At 41.8% G+C, this 20,625-nt stretch overlaps 1 protein-coding gene across 1 annotated transcript in view; it reads left to right on the top strand.

The window, feature by feature from the left end:
* The first annotated feature begins 2,704 nt into the window (after nt 1–2,704).
* TRIT1 (tRNA isopentenyltransferase 1) overlaps nt 2,705–20,625 on the top strand; it is a 43,589-nt gene continuing 25,668 nt past the window's right edge. Inside the window, exon 1 of the mRNA XM_070368191.1 lies at nt 2,705–2,910. Coding sequence (XP_070224292.1) covers nt 2,737–2,910 — 174 coding nt within the window. The 5' untranslated portion in view covers nt 2,705–2,736. The remainder of the gene's footprint in view (nt 2,911–20,625) is intronic.

Genomic DNA, 20,625 nt, shown 5'->3' with positions numbered 1-20,625 from the left:
CAGAATGAAATTCCTGCTCAGTATTTCAGTGATAGTTCTCCCCATGGTCTATAGGATCCCTGTTCTCTTTGTTTCTATAGCAACAGTCCTTGTGTTGCTTGGTTAGAAGCAATTTTCTACTGCTGTGGTGAAGCCCCATTTTTTCATTCCTTGTTCCCCTGTTGCCTCGGTAACCAGCCTCTCCCTCTTCTGGTCTCTCAGTAGTAAATTCCACTTCCCCCTCCTTCCTCTCTCTCTCTCTCTTTCTCTCACAACAGTCACCTGGTCATGACTCAGACAGTGCTTTCCCATCTGTAAGTGGGCCTCCTCTGTCATGGTCAGATTGTCATCATCATATTAGCCTCCCTTTTGCTTTATTTGCATCATTTCTCTGGCCTTCCTTCTTTCTGGTGGTTGTCAAGGTAACTGTACCCTCAGAAAATCTCCAGGCAAAGGCTCTACAGTTAACAACCATCATGTGAGATTGTCTGCCAATATGTGGCCACACATCTCGATTTTAAAACCGGCCCCAGGCGGATACCACAAATTGGAGAGAACACGGCTTTTGATCAAAGCAGGCTGGATTGAGAAAAGGAGGTACAGGGGACCCTGGGACATGTGACTACAAGGTTGACGCTGGGTTTGCAAGAGTAGCCATTATGCCAGTAGTGATCCAAGTGATTGAGAAATGTGTTTATTGGCAGTCATTTCTAGACAGGTCTATCACATGTTGTAACCATCCAGGGGTGATTCCTCTGGCCCAAGGGTGACGTGACCTGAGAGCTAGGCAGAGCCAAGTAGTAATCCCAGGGAGAAAGCAATTAGAACTCTTGAACTTGCTAACAAGGGGTGAGTAGAATAGGTATTTAGGCACTTTCACACATTACTGGAAATTTCTCTACCCTTAGGCGGCTGCTCTTACCTCTTTAGTGAGGCAGATGGGGTGTTACTATTATAATAACCCAAAGTGTTCAACAAATGGTGGTTATTATGTGCCAGGGCATTGTAGTAGGCACTTTTCAGACATTACTTCATTTTCTCCTTATGGCAACCCTGAGAGGTATTTAATGATGAGAAAACTAAGGCTAAGCTAATTGTGTGAAGTCACTCAGCTGATAAGTGGCAGAGTTGGAATTCAAATCCATGCTCATCTGACCAGGTGCCCAGGATCCAGATGCCCAGACCAGGGATCCAACCCCTGCCTCCTGTGGTGGAAGTGTGGAATCTTAATGCCTGAACCACCAGGGAATCCCCCCAAAGCCCTTTCTTAAAGGTTGTGGAGTCTTCAGAATTTTGGTCCTCTCTGGACCCGATTTTTCCCCATCCCTACTTTAATCTGAGGGTTGTTACTATATCCCTTCTACCTTCCTTATTTTTCCTCTTTGTAAGCTGTAGGTTGTTTACTTGCTTATTTTTCTCTCTGTTCTTTTTTTTTTTTTAATTCATTTATACATTTATTAACCTCCACTTGCTCTAAATCAGAAGCCATACTAAGAACTGGAGGATCCCAAGAAGAATAAAACAAGGTATTCCTGCTCTTAAGCAGCTCTCAGTGTTAAGTTTTATTTGCAAAAATGTAATATTTTAAGCCATCATTAATTCACAATTGAAGTAGGCACTTATTCATGCTGCTGCTGCTAAGTCACTTCAGTCGTGTCCGACTCTATGGGACCCCATAGACGGCAGCCCACCAGGCTCCCCCGTCCCTGGGATTCTCCAGGCAAGAACACTGGAGTGGGTTGCCATTTCCTTCTCCATTTCTCTCTGTTCTCACCTCATCTCTTGCATCCTTTCACCAAAGAGATGACAAATTTTGTTTTGTCTTCTGATTGTGTCTGAGTTTGAGTTGTTGGATGAAAACATAACAGCAGCCCTCTTTTCCTGAGAACTAGGAAGATCTGATCCTAAAGAAGATCACACCTCTGAGCTCACTGGCTGTAGCACTAAGTAGGCAAGCCATTCTCTCCATTAACAAATCATTGGGTATCTTTTTGATATCAGGTACTATACTGGATCCCTGGGTCAGGAAGATCCCTTGGAGGATGGCATGACAACCCACTCCAGTACCCTTGCCTAGAGAATCGCATGGACAGAGGAGCCTGGCCGGCTGAAGTTCTTGCTGCTGCTGCTACTGCTGCTGCTAAATCGCTTCAGTCGTGTCCGACTCTGTGCGACCCCATGGACTGCAGCCTACCAGGCTTCTCTGTCCATGGGATTCTCCAGGCAAGAACACTGGAGTGGGCTGCCGTTTCCTTCTCCAATGCATGAAAGTGGAAAGTGAAAGTGAAGTCGCTCAGTCAGTAGGGTTGCAAAGAGTTGGACATTTCTGAATCAACTTAGCACGCACACAGGCACCCACTGTACTGGAGATACAGTAATGTCCCAGGCAGAATCTGTTCCTTGCCTTTACAGAACTAACAGTCTGGAGACAAAGTCAGACAATAGAGGTCAAAACATAATTTCATACTATAATTAGGGCTATGAAGAAAAAGAAGTGGGTGCTAGTTTAAAAAAGAATAATAGGTATAAATCTATTTTAGATACGGCTGATATGTTCCCATTTAAGAGAGGAGGTAGTTGAGGTTTTCACACTAGCTAGTTGATGGCAGTCACAGCAGGAGCTTCTGAGCTTGGGGACCTTAGTCCCTTGTCTCCTCCTTCCCTTCGCCCTTTCCCTCTAGAGCCCGAGGGCCGCGCAGGCGCACTGACGGTTGCCATGGGGACAGCTGATCCGGCGCAAGCGCAGACGCCTCCAAGATGGCGGCGGCTGCAGCTGCAAGAGCTGTGTCTGTGGGCCCTGGGCTCCAGAGCCTGCAGCGGACACTACCTCTCGTAGTGATTCTCGGGGCCACGGGCACCGGCAAATCCACCCTGGCTTTACAGCTCGGCCAGCGGCTCGGTGGCGAGATCGTCAGCGCTGACTCTATGCAGGTATGACAGTGCGGCTGTCCCCGGCCTGGGGAACCGGAGACCGCGTGCGGGCCTTTGGCCGAGTGGATATCTTGTCGCTTGGTGGAAGTGGGTGAACTCCGAAGCTTGTGGGGCGGAGGAGGCAGAGGAAGGGCCATAATTAGTAGGCGCCCACCATACGCGAGACACCGTGCCAACATCTCATTTACTGCTGACGACTTTACTGTCTGGTGTGTGGGTTCTATTATTTTCCTTTTACGGATGAGGGAGTTCACCTTGGGAGGCGAAACGACCACCGCGTTGTCACAAAGCGAATATGTGGAGGCGATGGTATTTGAACTTACAAGGTTGACATATAGATGTCCAATACATACCTTTTGATTGAAAATTATTCCAGAGCTTTTGCTGTTTAGAATTTCCAGCGAAACCAGGATAAATCATTTACCATGTATGATTGTCTACTGAGGGAATGGATCACCGTGGATAGTCTTGAGACCTGGATTCTCCTCCATAATCTGCCATCGGCCTAAATAAGGTGACCTAAATAATTAGGTCGTGATTTGTGCTTCGACTGAGGGTGGGTGACATTTGGGGCAAATCTCTGATGGAAGAATTACAAGTTAAGAGTTTTTACAGACTAAATGAGATGCTTAGTGTGAAATGCCTGCTGCTGAACCTCAGCAAGGAGGGGCAGTCCGTCTCCCCACTGTACCCCATAAACCTCTAGGGCATGGTCTCCACCCTCAGTTCATTTCGGGTGACAACTCGATGGACGTGAATTTGAGTGAACTCCGGGAGTTGGTGATGGACAGGGAGGCCTGGCCTGCTGCGATTCATGGGGTTGCAAAGAGTCAGGCTGAGCATCTGAACTGAACTGACCATCAGCACATATCAGGTGATTGGGATAATTCAACAAATATTTGTTTGCAACCTCTACTTTCTGCTGACTTTGAGAGACAGACTTTAGCTCAAATCCCAGCCTTGCCTTTTCTAAGATATGCAACCTTAGCTTGACCTCTCCATGTCTTTGTTTCTTTTGTAAAATAGGAAGAATAAAATTAGTAACACAATATTATTGCAATGGTTAAACAGATTACATATGTAAAACACTTAATATAATAGGAGGCAGGTAGTAAGTGCTAAAAATATGGTGAAAGTGAAGTCGCTCAGTCGTGTCCGACTCTTTAGGACCCCATGGACTGTAGCCCACCAGGATCCTCCGTCCATGGGATTCTCCAGGCAAGAGTACTGGAGTGGGTGCCATGTCCTTCTCCAGGGGATCTTCCCGAGCCAGGGATCGAACCCGGGTCTCCCGCATCGTAGGCAGATGCTTTACCATCTGAGCGACCAGGGAAGTCCAAAAATATGGTTGGTGCTATTTTCTGCAAGGCCCTTTTGGAGAGACAAAACTGCAGTCCTTGTCCTCAAGGAGTTTTAGTCCAGCTGAACATGAAACAAAGCAAATTAATACATGTTTGAACTGAGATTTTCATGATGCTTTGCAAGGTACGGGAGTGGGAGGTGGAGAGGAGAGAGACTACAAATTTTAGATCTTACATCCATGGGGAAAGTCTAGCACGTGTGTGGAGAATGCAGCAGGTATGATCCACATTAATCTTACGCTCAGAGGTTTCCTCTGCTTGGTGGAACCTTTTCCCCTCCATAAGTGTGCGTCTTTTACTCTCTTTGTTTAGGTCTTTACTTAGATGTCATCTTATTGAAGCCTTCTCTGACCATCTTACTTAAAACAACACACTGTTGCTCCCTGTTTCCCCCTCTTCCTCATATACCACACTTGTCAGGAAAGTGTTCTCAATAGAACATCTTAATTTTACATCTGTTTTGAAGTAAGTTGGCGGGTCCTGGCAATAAGGGTTGGTGATTGCTCTGTAATAGCTGTTATCCATTATTCAGAAATGTTTCTTTACTCATATCTGTGTACCACAAGGTTGAGCTTGCTGGAGGTCTTGCTCAAGGTAAGATAGGCCACATTGGTTAGACACTTTGTGTCTTGTACAGTGCTGATGATATGGTAGATCTTTAACATTTGATGAAATATTTGTTGGCCTGTCTTATCAAAATTACACATCTTGATCCATTTAGATTCTTCCTGTGGTTGTAAGTAACTAGAATATGAGAATTAAATTTCTTTCATCCTTGGGATGCCATGAGGATTAATGCATGAAAAACACTTTGACGATAACTGAGCTTTCTGAACTGGCTATGAAAGAGTTAGTCGCTCAGTCGTGATTCTTTTTGACACCGTGAACTGTAGCCCGCCAGGCTCTGTCCAGGAATTCTCCAGGCAAGAATGCTGGAGAGAGTAGCCATCCGCTTCTCCAGGGCATCTTCCTGACCCAGGGATTGAACCCAGATCTCCTGCATTGCAGGCAGATTCTACAGTCTGAGCCACCAAGGAAGATTGTGTTTAATTTTGATTATACCTGGGATATTCATAACATTTCCTCTCATACCCGTTGGAAAACTTTGACCTTTGAGTTTTACTTTTCATTTCAATTAATGAAATAAAGTAGCTCTGCCCCATTCACTGTGGGTGTACATAGTTCTTCATTTCTACCATTGCTTACCATGCCCCTGATAGGGTAGTGCTACTATGCTTGCTTTTTTTTTTTTTCTCTGCTTGCTTTTTAAGCAATAGAAAGAGATAAGGCTTTTCAGTGACTTGAGGTTGACTCAAAAAATTTTTGGCAAACTTGTAAGCAAGTGATACTGTTTTTTTTAAAAGTTAACTTATTTTTAGCTGTACTAGGTCTTCATTGCCTCCCGAAGCCTTTCTCTAGGTGCGGCGAGAAGGGGCTACTCTTTGTAATGGTGCACCGGCTTCTCATGGCCGTGGTTTCTCCTGTTGCAGAGCAGAGGCTCTAGGCACTTGGGCTGCGGTAGTGGCAGCAAGCAGTTTCAGTAGTTGTGGCTCCCGGCCCCCAGAGCACACAGTCTAGTTCTGGCACGAGGGCTTGGTAGCTGCGGCTCTCGAGCTTAGTTGCTCTGAGGCATGTGGAATCTTCCTGGACCAGGGATTGAACCCGTCTCCCCTGCATTGGCAGGCAGATCCTTATGCACTGTGCCACCAGGAAAGTCCCAGTGAATGATATTCTTAATGTTGGAGTTAACCAGCTTCTTTTCTAATTTTATTTTTTATTAACCAGTTTCTTGAAAGAACAGTTTCAGTTAAATCCACAAGCAGAATCATAACTTAAATTTGTATAGCACTTTTTATAAAATGCTTCTATATATGCTTTTTTGTCCTCACAGTAACCTTGTAAGGTAGATACAATTATCTTTTCACAGGTCTTACAGTGCGTAGCAGACCCAGAGTTGGACATAGGTCTCTACTTAACACGCTCAGTTCCTTATCTATATGCAAAACTGTCTTCCCTTTTGGATGAGGCAGGAGCTGTGGGAGTCAGTCATTAGAGAGTACTTCTTAACTTGTATGACACTCATCCTTCACACGGAGAAGGCGATGGCACCCCACTCCAGTACTCCTTCGTGGAAAATCCCATGGATGGGGGAGCCTGGTGGGCTGCAGTCCATGGGGTCGCAGAGTCAGACACGACTGAAGTGACTTGGCAGCAGCAGCAGCATCCTTCACAGGAATATGTTACATTTTGGTCAAGATACAAAATGTATTTTAGGATTCATATTGTGAATTGTAGTGTGAATTCATCATGATACCTCAAGTTGAGTGTTGAACTAAGTGGTGGCCACGTGATGCATTGCTCAGGGGGCTAAAACTTACTGCAGCTGAGACATAATTTAATGTGAATAATTTGATGATACCAAAGGCAGAGAATGTTTACTGGAACAGAGGAGAAACGAAGGGCTTGTAGAGAGCCTAGAACGAGCAGTAAACTTACTTGTTACAAGAGCCACAGAGACTGAAGGGTGACCAAGTGGAAAGTGCGACAATTAGAAAGTTTTTGCAAGTTTCCAGATTGACCTTTTTAAACCAGCATTTGAATTTTAATAATCTCAGAAGTATACCAGTAACTCAGAAAGGATTGTAAAACACTGTCTTAAATCTTAAATTGTCTTGCGCCTCATACTTCTTGTATCATCGTTTTGTCCTACCTTAATTGTTGGGTCATCCCCAAGGCAATCCCAGCAGGGCAGTTTTCATCCAAGGAAAGTACTTGTTTTTGTAAACATTGAAGAAGTAAGTGCGTTAAGTATTGAGGTAGCTTCTTTGAGATAAAACCACGGGGTGTTAAGGGTCCTGTGTCTAGGGTGATAATATTGTTACAGAATGTGGTAGATAATGACTTGCTTTTATAGCCAGATAACACCTGAGGCCCTGCCTTGCCTCTCGCCTCTCATTCTTGCGTCAGTGGTTTGTTGAGTAGGAAGTCAGAACTAACCCTCGGAGGAATCACTTGCTTAGGGACTTCTGGGCTCAACTGTGGACTTTTCATGGTAGGTCTGACAAAAGTGAAAAACAACCTTTGTGCTTAATTTTCTGAGTTTTCCGAACTCCAGTTTCACAAATTGTAGAAGCATACATATTCTCAGCTAGCAGTAAAAGTCTGAATTCAAAGGACAGGTAATACAATCTCTGTTTTCCAGGATGGAAACACTGAGTTGCGGAAAGATTAAAGAGCAGACTAGAGATCACACTACAAGACACTTGCACACCTGGGAATTGGATCTGGATCTTCTAACTCGTGTAGTGTCTGATATATTGCAGGAAGATGATACTGAAGGTCTTTTTTTCAGTCTTTTTCTTGGCATGTAAATTTAAGGTACAATGCTTCGCCTTTAGTGACTGGATGAAACATTGTACTGAGAAATTTGAAGGCACTTGCCAAAAGATGTACAGTGGCTGCCTGGAAATACAGACTGCCAACTATATGCCAAGAGAAAATAAACAAAGTGTTCTATTTGGGTTTATAGAGAGGAAGTATCTCTAATGCCTTATTAGTTCTTCAAGTTCTGTGGAGAAGCAGTAGTCGTACATAGGAGCACAGTTCCCTTGTGTTTGCCTAAACCTCCAAGAGGAGAAGCAGTTATTTTTGGCAGTCTGACTAGTAAGCAGGCTATGTGTCATCTAATAAATGTGGACTTCTGCGTTCTTTGTCTGCTTTGGGACATAATTTAGGAGCAGTGTTTTTTTTTTTTTTTTTTTTAAACCAAAGGACTGCTTGTCTGATAGTGCTCAAGGGAGATCTGGCTTTCATGGGGGAGGGATATGAAAGAAGAGATGGGATAGTGGGTTACAGTGGCTTACTAGGACATGAAAATGAAAGCTACAAAAACCTGTTAACCGAGAGGAATGAGGGCTGTCCAGAGTCCCCTTGCCACAACTGACAGAGGCAGTCTTTTAAAGGACTAAGCATGAGAGTGGACCAGAGGAAATACCCAAAATTTTGGGTATTTAAAAAATATATCATCTAAAAAAATGTGTGTGTATGTATATGTATGTATATATATATATATTCATTTCTAGGTCCCTGGGTTCACCTCCATTGTGAATGAATTTGGTTTTCCTTTGGCTACCTTATTAAGCATGGGTGGGTTGTACACATATATTTAGTTTTTTTTGCAGCTGTGGGAAGAACTTTAGAGTTAAATCTGCCGTGTTATATAAGGAAAGAGAAGTGGCTACCGGCTAAATGGGAAGACATAAGACAGCACATGTGGGTTGCAGTTTCAGATTTGTGAGGATGAGGTGCTGCTCTGATGTTTCAGTGCTGGGGGCTGGGTGCTGAAACACCTTACTTCACGAAGGAGTATTTATATGGGGGTGTCAGTTATTTGGGGTACACAAGAACTCACCTGTGCGCTCTGTATGTGCTCTAGTACGGCTTAACCGAATTGGTTGTGGTTTCTTATGTAGTTTGTTGGGTTCTTTAGAGAATTTGAATCAGACCAGGTTCCCTTTTTCAGTTTACCCAGAGCTTCTGAGCTGGAACTTCGCCACTGCTCCTTCCTCATAGCAGCCAGAGTTCAAGCTCTTACCACTGTGCTGTGAATAATAATTATACCGAAAATGATAACAATAAAAAAATATATGTCATGCAGTGTTTTAAAAGTTTGTCTTGTATTATCTCATTTAATATGCTCACCGCAGCCTTAGGTGGTAGACACTATTGTTATCTCACCCCTAAAAATTACTTCTTGAACCCTCACGTCGGTGCTATTCTGTGCTTTTTTCTCCATCTCTTCCTATTTGTTTATCCATTCATCTTCATCCCATTCTTTTCCCATATACCACTGTATACATTTTAGCAGGCAGAGAAGGAAAAAGAATATTCCTGATGAAAGAACAGCATGAGCAAAGTAAAGGAAGGGTGAAAATGCCTGGTATGTTTCCAAGGCATGGCCAGCAACTGTCATTGGCATAGACACTGGAAGGATAGTAGTCAGAGGTGAAACTAAAAATACAGACCCTGAGGCCCTTGAGAGGCATGCCATGGGGTTTGGGGTTTTAAACGTGGGAATGATAGGAAATATTTCAGAAGGTAACTCTGAGGCTGGGTGGAGAATGGGTTAGAGAGGGATAAACAGTTTAGGATTCTGTTACATTAGCCTGGGTGAGAGGGGCTGGAGTTGACTTGTGGCTGGGAAAAGGGTTAATCATTTTGATGTTTTGGAGACAGAACCAATAGGGTTTTGGTTACTGAACTGGAAGCATTGTAAGGAAAAAAGATGGAGAACAAAGCCTTTTTGTGTTTGGAAAAAACAAAACATGCTTGTTTAAAAAAATCCAAATAATATACAAAAGTTCCAAGGAAATATCACCGTAATCTTAGTGTCCAAAGATAAACCATTTCGACATTTTGGTGCACATCCTTCTAGACCTTTTGTTTGTGTATTCATACACGTATGTGTATGTGTTTTTTCCAATTTACAAAAATTATAAAATACATGTAACAAAATTTATCATCTTAACCATTTTTAACTATACAATTCTGTGGTGTTAAATGCATTCATGGTGTTGTATACCCACTCTCCATTTCCATAACTCTTTTCATCTTGCAAAACTGAAACTATAAACAAGGCCCTGCTGTATAGCACAGAGAACTATATTCAATATCTGATTATAAACCATAATGGAAAAGAATATAAAAAAAGAATGTGTGTATATATATAACTGAAACCCTTTGCTATACATCATAAATAAATGCAACATTGTAAATCAACTATACTTCAATAAAAAACAATGATTAAAAAATAAAGAAAATTAGATATTTCAAATTAAAAAAAATCTAAAACTCTGTACTCATTAAGTAAATCCTCCCAGCCTTGGCAACCACCATCCTGAACTACTGTTCAGTTCAGTTCAGTTCAGTCGCTCAGTCGTGTCCGACTCTTTGCGACCCCATGAACCGCAGCACGCCAAGGCCTCCCTGTCCATCACCATCTCCTGGAGTTCACTCAAACTCACGTCCATTGAGTTGGTGATGCCATCCAGCCATCTCATCCTCTATCCTCCCCTTCTCCTCCTGCCCCCAATCCCTCCCAGCATCAGAGTCTTTTCCAGTGAGTCAACTCTTCGTATGAGGTGGCCAAAGTATTGGAGTTTCAGCTTCAGCATCATTCCTCCAGTGAACAACCAGGACTGATCTCCTTTGGGATGGTCTGGTTGGATCTCCTTGCAGTCCAAGGGACTCTCAAGAGTCTTCTCCAACACCACAGTTCAAAAGCATCAATTCTTTGGCGCTCAGCTTTCTTCACAGTCCAACTCTCACATCCATACATGACCACTGGAAAAACCATAGCCTTGACTAGACGGACCTTTGTTGGCAAAGTAACGTCTCTGCTTTTGAATATGCTATCTAGGTTGGTCATAACTTTTCTTCCAAGGAGTAAGCATCTTTTAGTTTCATGGCTGCAGTCACCATCTGCAGTGATTTTGGAGCCCAGAAAAATGAAGTCTGACACTGTTTCCACTGTTTCCCCATCTATTTCCCGTGAAGTGACTGGACCAGGTGCCATGATCTTTGTTTTCTGAATGTTGAGCTTTAAGCCAACTTTTTCACTCTCCACTTTCACTTTCATCAAGAGGCTTTTGAGTTCCTCTTCACTTTCTGCCATAAGGGTGGTGTCATCTGCATATCTGAGGTTATTGATGACTACTGTTACATAACTTATATAAGCGGAATCATATGATATTTGTCTTTTTTGTGACTTGCTTATTTCACTTAGCCTAACCTCAGGTTCATTCATGTGATTCTTTTTAATATAAGTTGACTCATACATTTCATGCTGCTCTGTATTTTGCCCACCCCCCCCACCCTTAACAATGTGTTACAGTTTTCTTTATGTGTTAATGTATATAACTTTGTATCAGTGATCTCAATCTGGGGAAATTTACCCTCCCACCCCCACCCCAGGGGACACTTGACAATCTCTGGAGACATTTTCGGTTATAACAAATGAAAAGGTGGGTTCCTGGCATCTAGTGGGCAGAAGCCAGGAATGCTGTAGAACATCCTACCATACTTAAAACAGCTCCTCCCAAAAAGGGTTTACCTGGCCCCAAATGTCAATATAGTGTACTGAGGTTGAGAAATCCTGTTCTACATTATTGTTAGCTTTTAAATTTTGAAGTAACTATAGATTTACACAGGGATGTCAAAGATAGCCCATGTCCAACTCTTTGCGATCCCATGGACTGGAGCACACCAAGCTTCCCTGTCCATCACCATCTTCCGGAGCTTGCTCAAACTCATGTCCATTGAGTCAGTGATGCCATCCAACCTTCTCCTCTATAATCCCCTTCTCCTCCTGCCTTCAGTCTTTCCCAGCATCAGGGTCTTTTCTAATGAGTCGGCTCTTCGCATCACATGGCCAAAGTACTGGGGCTTCAGGTTCAGCATTAGTCCTTCCAGTGAATGTTCAGGCTTGATTTCCTTCAGGATGGACTGGTTGGATCTCCTTGCAGTCCAAAGGACTCCTAAGAGTCTTCTTCAACACCACAGTTCAAAAGCATCAATTCTTCAGTGCTCAGCCTTCTTTATGGTCCAACTCTCACATCCATACATGACTATTGTAAAAACCATAGCTTTGACTATATGGACCTTTGTTGGTAAGTAATGTCTCTGCTTTTTAATATGCTGTCTAGGTTGGTCATAGCTTTTCTGCCAAGGAGCAAGCATCTTTTAATCTCATGGCTGCAGTCACCATCTGCAGTGATTTTGGAGCCCCTTAAAATAAAGTTTGTCACTTTCCGTTGTTTTCACATTTATTTGCCATGAAGTGATGGGACTGGATGCCATGATCTTTGTTTTTTGAATGTTGGGTTTTAAGCCAGCTTTTTCACTCTCTTCTTTCACCTTCGTCAACAGGTTCTTTAGTTCCTCTTTGCTTTCTGCCATAATCCTGTACTTAGTTATTTATTTTACTGTTCAGACTGTTTCAGCTTTGATTATTGGGTGCTCTTTCATGTTGATGCTAGCATCCTTTGGCATGGCCTGTATTTGTTTGTTTAGCACTTTCTTACTTTCTGGCACTGCAAGATGCTTTCATCTTACGTTTGTCCTGTTTCAGTTCTAGAATCAGCCATTTTTCCGAGGAGCCTTGGTTCCTTTTACTGGTGAGTGGTATTCAGATACAAAGTACTGGGTGCTAATTGTGCTTGTTGCTACTAGGATATCATTGCTTCTAGTCCCTTCAGTGGGAAAAGCTAGGCAACATACGTACATACACTAATTCATGCATACCCAAATATCTATGTTTATTTCTGTATCTATCTATGTAGATGTTAAAATAAACTTGAGTTTATACTGATATCTCTGACTCTTTTCCACCACAGGTTTTATTCTGATCTTTCCTTCTTGTTATTTGTGACTTCTTCCTCAGAGTAATAAACCTGGCTCTCCTTGTTTACAAATATTTTATTTTTTTGTACAACCTGTAAAATAGTTTAACTAGTTAATCCTGTGAGAAACAAATTTACCAACTAGAGTATAATGTGTGTGTATAGTTCATTTTGCCGTTTTAGCCATATAGTATCTAGCCATAACATTGTTTTTCAAAGTTATTTAGGTCAACTCCCCTCCTCCCCCTTCAGTGAGATTATGTGATACATCTGTAATATAATTAGATTCATTTATTGCAGACTGCACTCTGTCCTGGTTCCTCAGTCATTCTGGTTAGTATTATTTTTAAGTTTGCATATGGTAGAGTACATTCATTTTTGTGTGCAGTTCTTTGGGTTTTGCAAATGGAGAGAGTCGGGTGTCTGCCATCAGATGTGCTGAGCCGCTTTGTTCACTAAAAATGGCCTGTGTGTCCTCTTTGTGGTCACCTCCTCTACCTACACCGATTTTTGGCAGCCACTGATCTGTTTTCCACCTGTGTTTTGCCTTTCTAGAAGGTCATATATGTGGAGTCATACAGTACTCAACCTTTGGGGTCTGACCTTTTTTTTTTTTTTTTGGCCATGTGGTAGCATGTGGGATCTCAGTTTCCCAAACAGGGGTCAAACCCAGGCCCTCTGCAGTGGAAGTGTAGAGTCTTAACCACTGGCTCACCAGGGAAGTCCATGGTCTGACTTTTTTCACTTAGCAAAATACGTTTAAAATTCTTCCGTGTAGTTACATGAGTCTGTTTCTCTTTATTGTTCAGTATTATTCCATTGTACATTATGTGTCCTTTCATCTATGAAACGCCATCTGAATTTCCAGTTTAGAGAAAGCTATTATAAACATAGGTAATGATTTAACTTTACAGGACTGGTTAACTAAGAAAATAGTTTCTAAAATAGTTTAGGAAACTACTAACTGTTTTTCAAAATGACTCTACCATTTTGTATTTCTACCAGCAGTGAATGAAAATTTTTGTTTCTTTGCATTCTTTCGGCATTTGGTATTGTTGTTGTCGCTTTTAATTTTAACAGTTCCAAGAGGCGTGTACTGGAATCTCATTGTGGTTAATTCAAATTCCCCTAAAGGTTAATGATGTTGAACATCTTTTCATATGTTTATTTGCTCTCTCCGTATATCTTTGGTGAAATATCTGTCTGATCTCTTTTTGGGAGGGGCTGTCTTATTGTTGAATTTTAGGAGGTTTTTAAAAAATGTATTTTGAGTACAAATCCTTTATATAGAATGCTATTTGCAAATATTTTCTTCTAGTCTGTATCTTATTTTTTCATTCTTTTCAGTGTCTTTCACAAAACAGTTTTACATCTTCATTAAGTCCAGTGCCTCTATTTTTTCTTCTGTGGATTGTGTCTTTGGTGTCATATATTAAAAACTCACTGCAGGGAGTTCTTGGCAATCCAGTGGTTAGGACTTGGTGCTTTCACTGCCATGGCTCCAGGTTCAGTCCCTGGTCTGTGAACTGAGATCACATAAGCAGGGGACCCGACCAAAAAGAAAAAAAAGCAAGACAAAAAAACAAAACACTAACGCATTGCCAACTCATAGACATGCTAATTTTTCTCCTGTTCTTTAAAAAAGAAGTTTATATATACAACACACACACACACACATATATATATACACACACAAACACACGTGAGTTTTACAGCTTTTCATTTTACATTTAGACCTGTGATTTACTTTGAATTTTATATAGGGTTCTGAGATATGTATGGGTGTCCAGTTGAACCAGATCTGATATTGAAAGACAGTTCTTTCTCCGTTGAATTGCCTTTGCACCTTTGTCAAAGACCAGTTGACTGTTTTTGTGAGTCTACTTCTGGGGCCTCTATTCTGTTCCATTGATCTGTTTGTCTATTCTTTTGCCAGTATCACTTTGTCTTTAGTTACTGTACCTTTATAATAGGTCGTGAGATTAGATAATGTAAGCTGTACAACTTTCTACATTATTGTTTTTGATCTGTGTGTAGTATTCCATTTCATAGGTATATCATAATTTACTTAACCATGTTTCTTCTGAAGGACATTTAATAAGTTTAATTTTGGGTTTGTTTGTGTTTTTTGCTTAATAAATGATGCTGAGACGAACATCTTTGCACACACATCTCTTCCTATTTGTGTAATTCTCTCTCAGGGTAAATTTCTGGAACGGGATTGCCAGATGGGAGGGTGGGTGCACATGTTACTTTCTTCCAGTTTTCTAAGAGCTTTATTAGAGGAGGTACTTAAATTTTTCTTATTGCAGTTAAATTAATGTAATATTAACTATTTTAAAATGAAAAATTCAGGGACTTTTCCTGGTGGTCCAGTGGTTAAGACACCACACTTCCACTGCAGAGGACACTGGTTTGATCCCACGTTGGGGAACTAAGGTCCTGCATGCCTTGAGGTGCAGCCAAAAAAAAAAAATAATAATTTATTGGCACTTAATACATTCACAGTGTACCTCTATCTAGTTCTGAAACATTTCCATCACCCTGAAAGAAAACCCCATAACCATTAAGCCATTACTTTTGAGTTTCCCTTTCCCCCAGCACCGGGGAGCCACCAGTCTGCTTTTAGATCCCAGATAGATTGTATCTAGGAACAGATGGATTTTATCTAGGAGCAGATAGATTTTATCTGTTTTGGATATTTTGTATAAATGGGATATATAACACATGACCTTCTGTCTGACTGCTTTCACTTACACTGATTGTAGCATGTGTTGGTGCTTCATTTCTTTTTATGGTTGAATAGATATCCCAGTGTATGGATAGATCACAGTTTATCCATCTACTGATGGACGTTAGCACCTTTAAGCTCTTGTGAATACTGCTGCTGTGAACATAGGTTTACATGTTATTTGAGTATCTGTTTTAAATTATTTGGGAATATACCTAGGATTGGAGTACAATTGCTGGGTTATGTGGTAATTCTGTAGCTTTTTGAGGAATTGCCAAACTGTTTTACACAGTGGCTATATCATTTTGCATTCCCACTATCAATGTATGAAGGCCTCAGTTTCTCCACGTCTTCTCCAACACTGACCTTAAAAAAGATGGTGGCCACCCTAGTGGATCTAAAAGTAGTATCTCACTGTGGTTTGGGTTTCCACTTCCCTAGTGACTGTTGGACATCTTTTCGTGTGTTCGTAGGCTATTCATGTATCATCTTTGGAGAAATGTCTGTTCAGGTCCTTTGCTCATTTTTAAATTGGGTCTGTTGTTTTTTGTTTGAGTTGCACACATTACATTTTTTTCTCTTGTTATCAGTTTTTAAAAATTTTTAATTGGAGCATAATTGCTTTACAGTATTGTGTTGGCTTTTGCCATTTTTGCCACACACAATGTAAATCAGCTGTGAGTATACACACATTGCCAGACTGCTTTCAATAAAGTTTACCTGTGGTATGTCTATTTCCCCTTACCCTTGCAATTCTGTGTGTTATCCACCTTTTTCATGGTTGTCAGTCTGGTGGACAACAAATAGATTTTATTTAAATTTCATTTTGAGATAAATTGTCTTTTCAAGGGTGCCTTGCCCATTTGTCTGTTTCTTTTTTGAATTTCCTGTTCAATATCTCTTGTGCTTACTTCTATATAGCGGTTTTCATTTTTGTGTTTATTGATTTGTTCAGTCTCATGAATTGAAAATATTTTTTCAGTTGGTCATTTGTCTTTTGACTTTTATGATTTTTTTTGTATATGAAGGCTTTTAATTTGTATATTCTTGTACACTTTTTAGGAGTACAAGTGAGCTTTAACATTCTTTTAGAAAGAGTTCATGACTGAAGTTGATAATCCATTGAGCTGTTGGAATTTACAGATGTAAATAAAAGATGTTGATTCTCTAGTGTAAATGAAAATACATCCAGGGCCTCCTTGCCTTCACTCTGCCTGTTACTCTCGTCTTGGAGTCTCATGTAGGTGATCCTGCATTGTCCAGGCTTACTTAGGTCTGCATACCTTTGGTTAGCTACTTTCCTTTCTCTCTCTCTTTTTTCCACATCTTGCTGCCTAGCACAATACTTGGAACAGTGGTTGTCACCTTCAGCTTTCTTTGAAATCACCCAGAGAGCATTAAAAAAATGCTGATGCATGGGCTTATGGTAGTCAGTAAATACTGTTGATTCAGATTACGTGATTGCCTAACTTTTCAGGAGCCAGTATTCTCTCCTGACTTACAGTCCTGGTTTTTACTCTGAGGTCTTCATTGGCTCATTTATTTTACCCTGGTTGTTGTTGTTCAGTTGCTAAGTCGTGTGTGACTCTTTGTGACCCCATGGAATGTAGCCTGCCAGATTCCTCTTTCCTTGGGATTTCCCAGGCAAGAATACTGAAGTGGGTTGCCATTTCCTTCTCCAGGGGATCCTCCCAGACCAGAGATTGAACCCCAGTCTCCTGCATTGTTGGCAGGCAGATTCTTTACCACTGAGTCATCAGGGAAGCCCATTTAGCCTGGTAGGCAGTTTTATTTACTGGGAAAACTGGGTTTTAGTCCCAGCTTTGTCACTAACCACTGTATATATAACCTTGGAAAGTTCCTACTGCTCTCTAGGCTTTAATTTCCTCTTGGCTGTGTTAGGGAGGGGAAACTGATCGGATCAGATCAGGGATCGGCAAACTGTTTAAGTCCAGATAGTAAATATTTTACGCTTTGTGGGCCATACAGCATCTATTTGTCACAGTGTCTGAAACCCCTTTCAGCTCTGGTGCTCTGCAGTTCTGTTCTTTCAAACCCTAGTCAGGGATCTCACCACAAAAAGCCAAGGAAAATATAGATACCGAGTATTGTGTGTGCTGCTTACCATCTGTCTGGCACAGTTCTAAACACTTTGCATGTATTAACTGTATTCCTCAGAATAACCCAGCAAGGAGTGTAGGTGCTGTTTTTATCCCCATTTTACAGAGGCAAACTTGAGGCAAAGAGAAATTAGAGACTAAACCTGCCACATGAAGGCTACCACTGGGTGGTAGAGCCAGATTTGAACCTGGATTTTCTGGATCCAGTGTGCTACGCTCCTCTCCCTGCCTTAGACATACACCTCCAAATAATGGAGCACCTCAGCTATTATTCTCCATCCTTAGAAGAAGTATCAGTGAAGCCATCAAGAGTGGGCCAATCTTGAGGCTGTAAAGATGACCACAGAATAGAAGCTTTATCATTAACTCTGTTTTCTTCTCTTAAACCAGCCCTTTTGTTTCTGTCTTAGCACTATATTCATATGGCATTGTCTGTGTGTCTATTTCTAGCTTTCTGTCACACTTACTCTTTCTTTCTTTACTTTGGGCTGTGCTGGGTCTTTGTTGCCTCCTCCAGTTGCGGTGAGTGGCGCTGCTCTCTCTGGTTGCGGTGCACAGGCTTCTCTTTGGAGCGGCTTCTCTTGTTGCGGAGCACGGGCTTGAGGTGTGTGGTCTTCAGTGGTTGCGGCACGCAGGCTCTAGAACTCGGGCTCGGTGGTTTTGGTGCACGGGCTTAGCTGCTCCACAGCGTGTGGCTCATCTTCCCGGATCAGGGATCAAACAGGTGTTCCCTGCATTGCTAGGTGGATTCCAACCGCTGGACTCCCAGGGAGGCCCTATCATGTTTCCTCTTGAAAACTTTGAAGGGGTTCAGTGTATGGTAACTGTTTTCTCCTCAGCTTCTCAAATTTAATTTCACCTCAGTAGAAATTCATTACTTCAGGCAAGCAAACAGACTAGGGTCAAATGAGGATAAAAATTCTACTGATAAGAGGCAGCAGAGGGGACTTCCCTGGCAGTCTGGTGCTTAAGACTGTGCTTCCGCTGCAGTTTGATCTCTGGTTGAGGAACTAAGATCGTGCATGCCATGTGTCATGGTCCCCCCCCCGCAAAAGGCAGCAGAAACTGCTTGGGTTATAGGCAAAGCACCCTGCTTTAGTCCTACCTCCCCTGCTGTCAGTTATGTGGCCAGGGTTGCTCTCTGAGCCTCGTATTCTCAGTATAAAAGTTCAGGTGATTAGACTGGTTATGTTATGTCTGAATTTCCTTATATCCATGCTTCATCAGTGTTTGCAGGTGGACTTCTAAGCACCCACTGCAAAGGCTCTGCATTGCAAAATTTCTCATATTTTCACTTAAAGTATGTGCTAATTTTGCATTCTCTGTTCTGATCTCTCTGTACTTATGAGATGTCAAAATGTTTCAGATGCTTGTTGCCACCAAGTAAGATTGATTAGACATTGTATTAAAAAGCAGAGATAGCACTTTGCCGACAAAGGTCTATATAGTCAGAGCTATGGTTTTTCTAGTAGTCATGTATGGATGTGAGAATTAGACCATAAAGAAGGCTGAGCACCAAAGAATTGGTCCTTTTGAACTGTGGTGTTGGAAAAGACTCTTGAGAGGCCCTTGGACTGCAAGGAGATCAAACCAGTCAATCCTGAAAGAAATCAGGCCTGAATATTCATTGGAAGGACTGATGCTGAAGCTGAAGCTTCAATACTTCGGCCATGTGATGCAAAGAGCCGACTCATTGGAAAAGAACCTTATGCTGGGAAAGATTGAGGGCAAAAGGAGAAAGGGGGCAGCAGAGGATGAGATGATTGGATGGCATCACTGATTCAATGGACATGAGTTTGAGCAAGCTCTGGGAGATAGTGAAGGACAGGGAAGCCTGGCGTGTTGCAGTTCATGGGGTCTCAAAGATTCAGACACGACTTAGTGACTGAATAACAACAACAACAACAACAACAAAGATAGATTTGCTGAAAGAACACATCACATACATATTATGTGTGCACTTTTAATTTGATAATCATAGTGATTCTAGTCCCTTTTTCTTTGAAGAGAGATCTCTATAGGAAAGTAAAAGCCATCCGTGGCACTATAAATTTCAAACCACTTCTATTACCAGACTGACTAAACATGTCAAGGTACTGGTTCTCCTACTTTCGAGGCATCTTAATCTGTCTGATTTATTCAGCATGTCTGCAGTTGGATCTCTGCTAAACAAAGCTAAAAGAAGTAGTTGCCTGCCGTGATGTTCTGCAGCTAATTCATTGTTTCTAATCTAGTAAAGTGTAAGTTATTTTAAAAGTTATCATTTTATTAAGAAAGAAAAGTTAGCCAAGAGACTGACCTTTTGTCTACTCTTCAACATCTCTTCAGCTGAATAACCAAATTCAAATTACTTTAATTAAAAAAGAAAATCCCCTTTCTATTGAGTGTCAACATCTTAAAAAACTTTTGTTTTCCTTTCACCCTCTGTGCCAAAACTTTTCTTGAAACTTGGGCTATTAGAACTAGAAGCGTTGCTAGATGTGAGGAACTTGAGGTTCCAGGAATAAAAACTGACTTTCCAAATTCACAAAGCTGGTTTGTGTGGAGCAGAGATTAGCAACATAGAGAAGGCAATGGCAACCCACTCCAGTACTCTTGCCTGGAAAATCCCATGGACGGAGGGGCCTGGTGGGCTGCAGTCCATGGGGTCGCTAGGAGTCGGACGCGACTGAAGCGACTTAGCAGCAGCAGCAGCAGGAAAAGAACACTGACTGTGAAGTAAGAAGACATGGATTCACAGTTTGTCTCTGCCACTAAATAGCTGGGTGACTTTGGGCAGATTGCCTAATGTGTCTACATTTCTGTTTCCTCACTGGTGAAATGAGGCAGCATAACTTTAGCATAAAATCTAGCACTCTATACCTCCAGCCCGGAGTATCCATTGAATATATGCCACGTATTAGACACTGTGCTACATGTTGGAACTAGAGATAAAATACAGTCTTCCCTCAGAACTTGTAGTTTAGTGGAGGAGATCGATGCATTTCTCATGTACAAGAAGTTCTGTGATAGAGGTAAATGTGGGAGCATGGAGGACAGGCACAGACTGGGGAGAACTGGGGAGAGATCTCAAAGTAGGCTTTCATCAGAGGTGATGCTAAAGA

This window comes from Bos mutus, chromosome 3, assembly GCF_027580195.1.
Source record: "Bos mutus isolate GX-2022 chromosome 3, NWIPB_WYAK_1.1, whole genome shotgun sequence".
Taxonomy (NCBI): domain Eukaryota; kingdom Metazoa; phylum Chordata; class Mammalia; order Artiodactyla; family Bovidae; genus Bos; species Bos mutus.
This window is presented reverse-complemented; position numbering and strand designations above follow the sequence as displayed.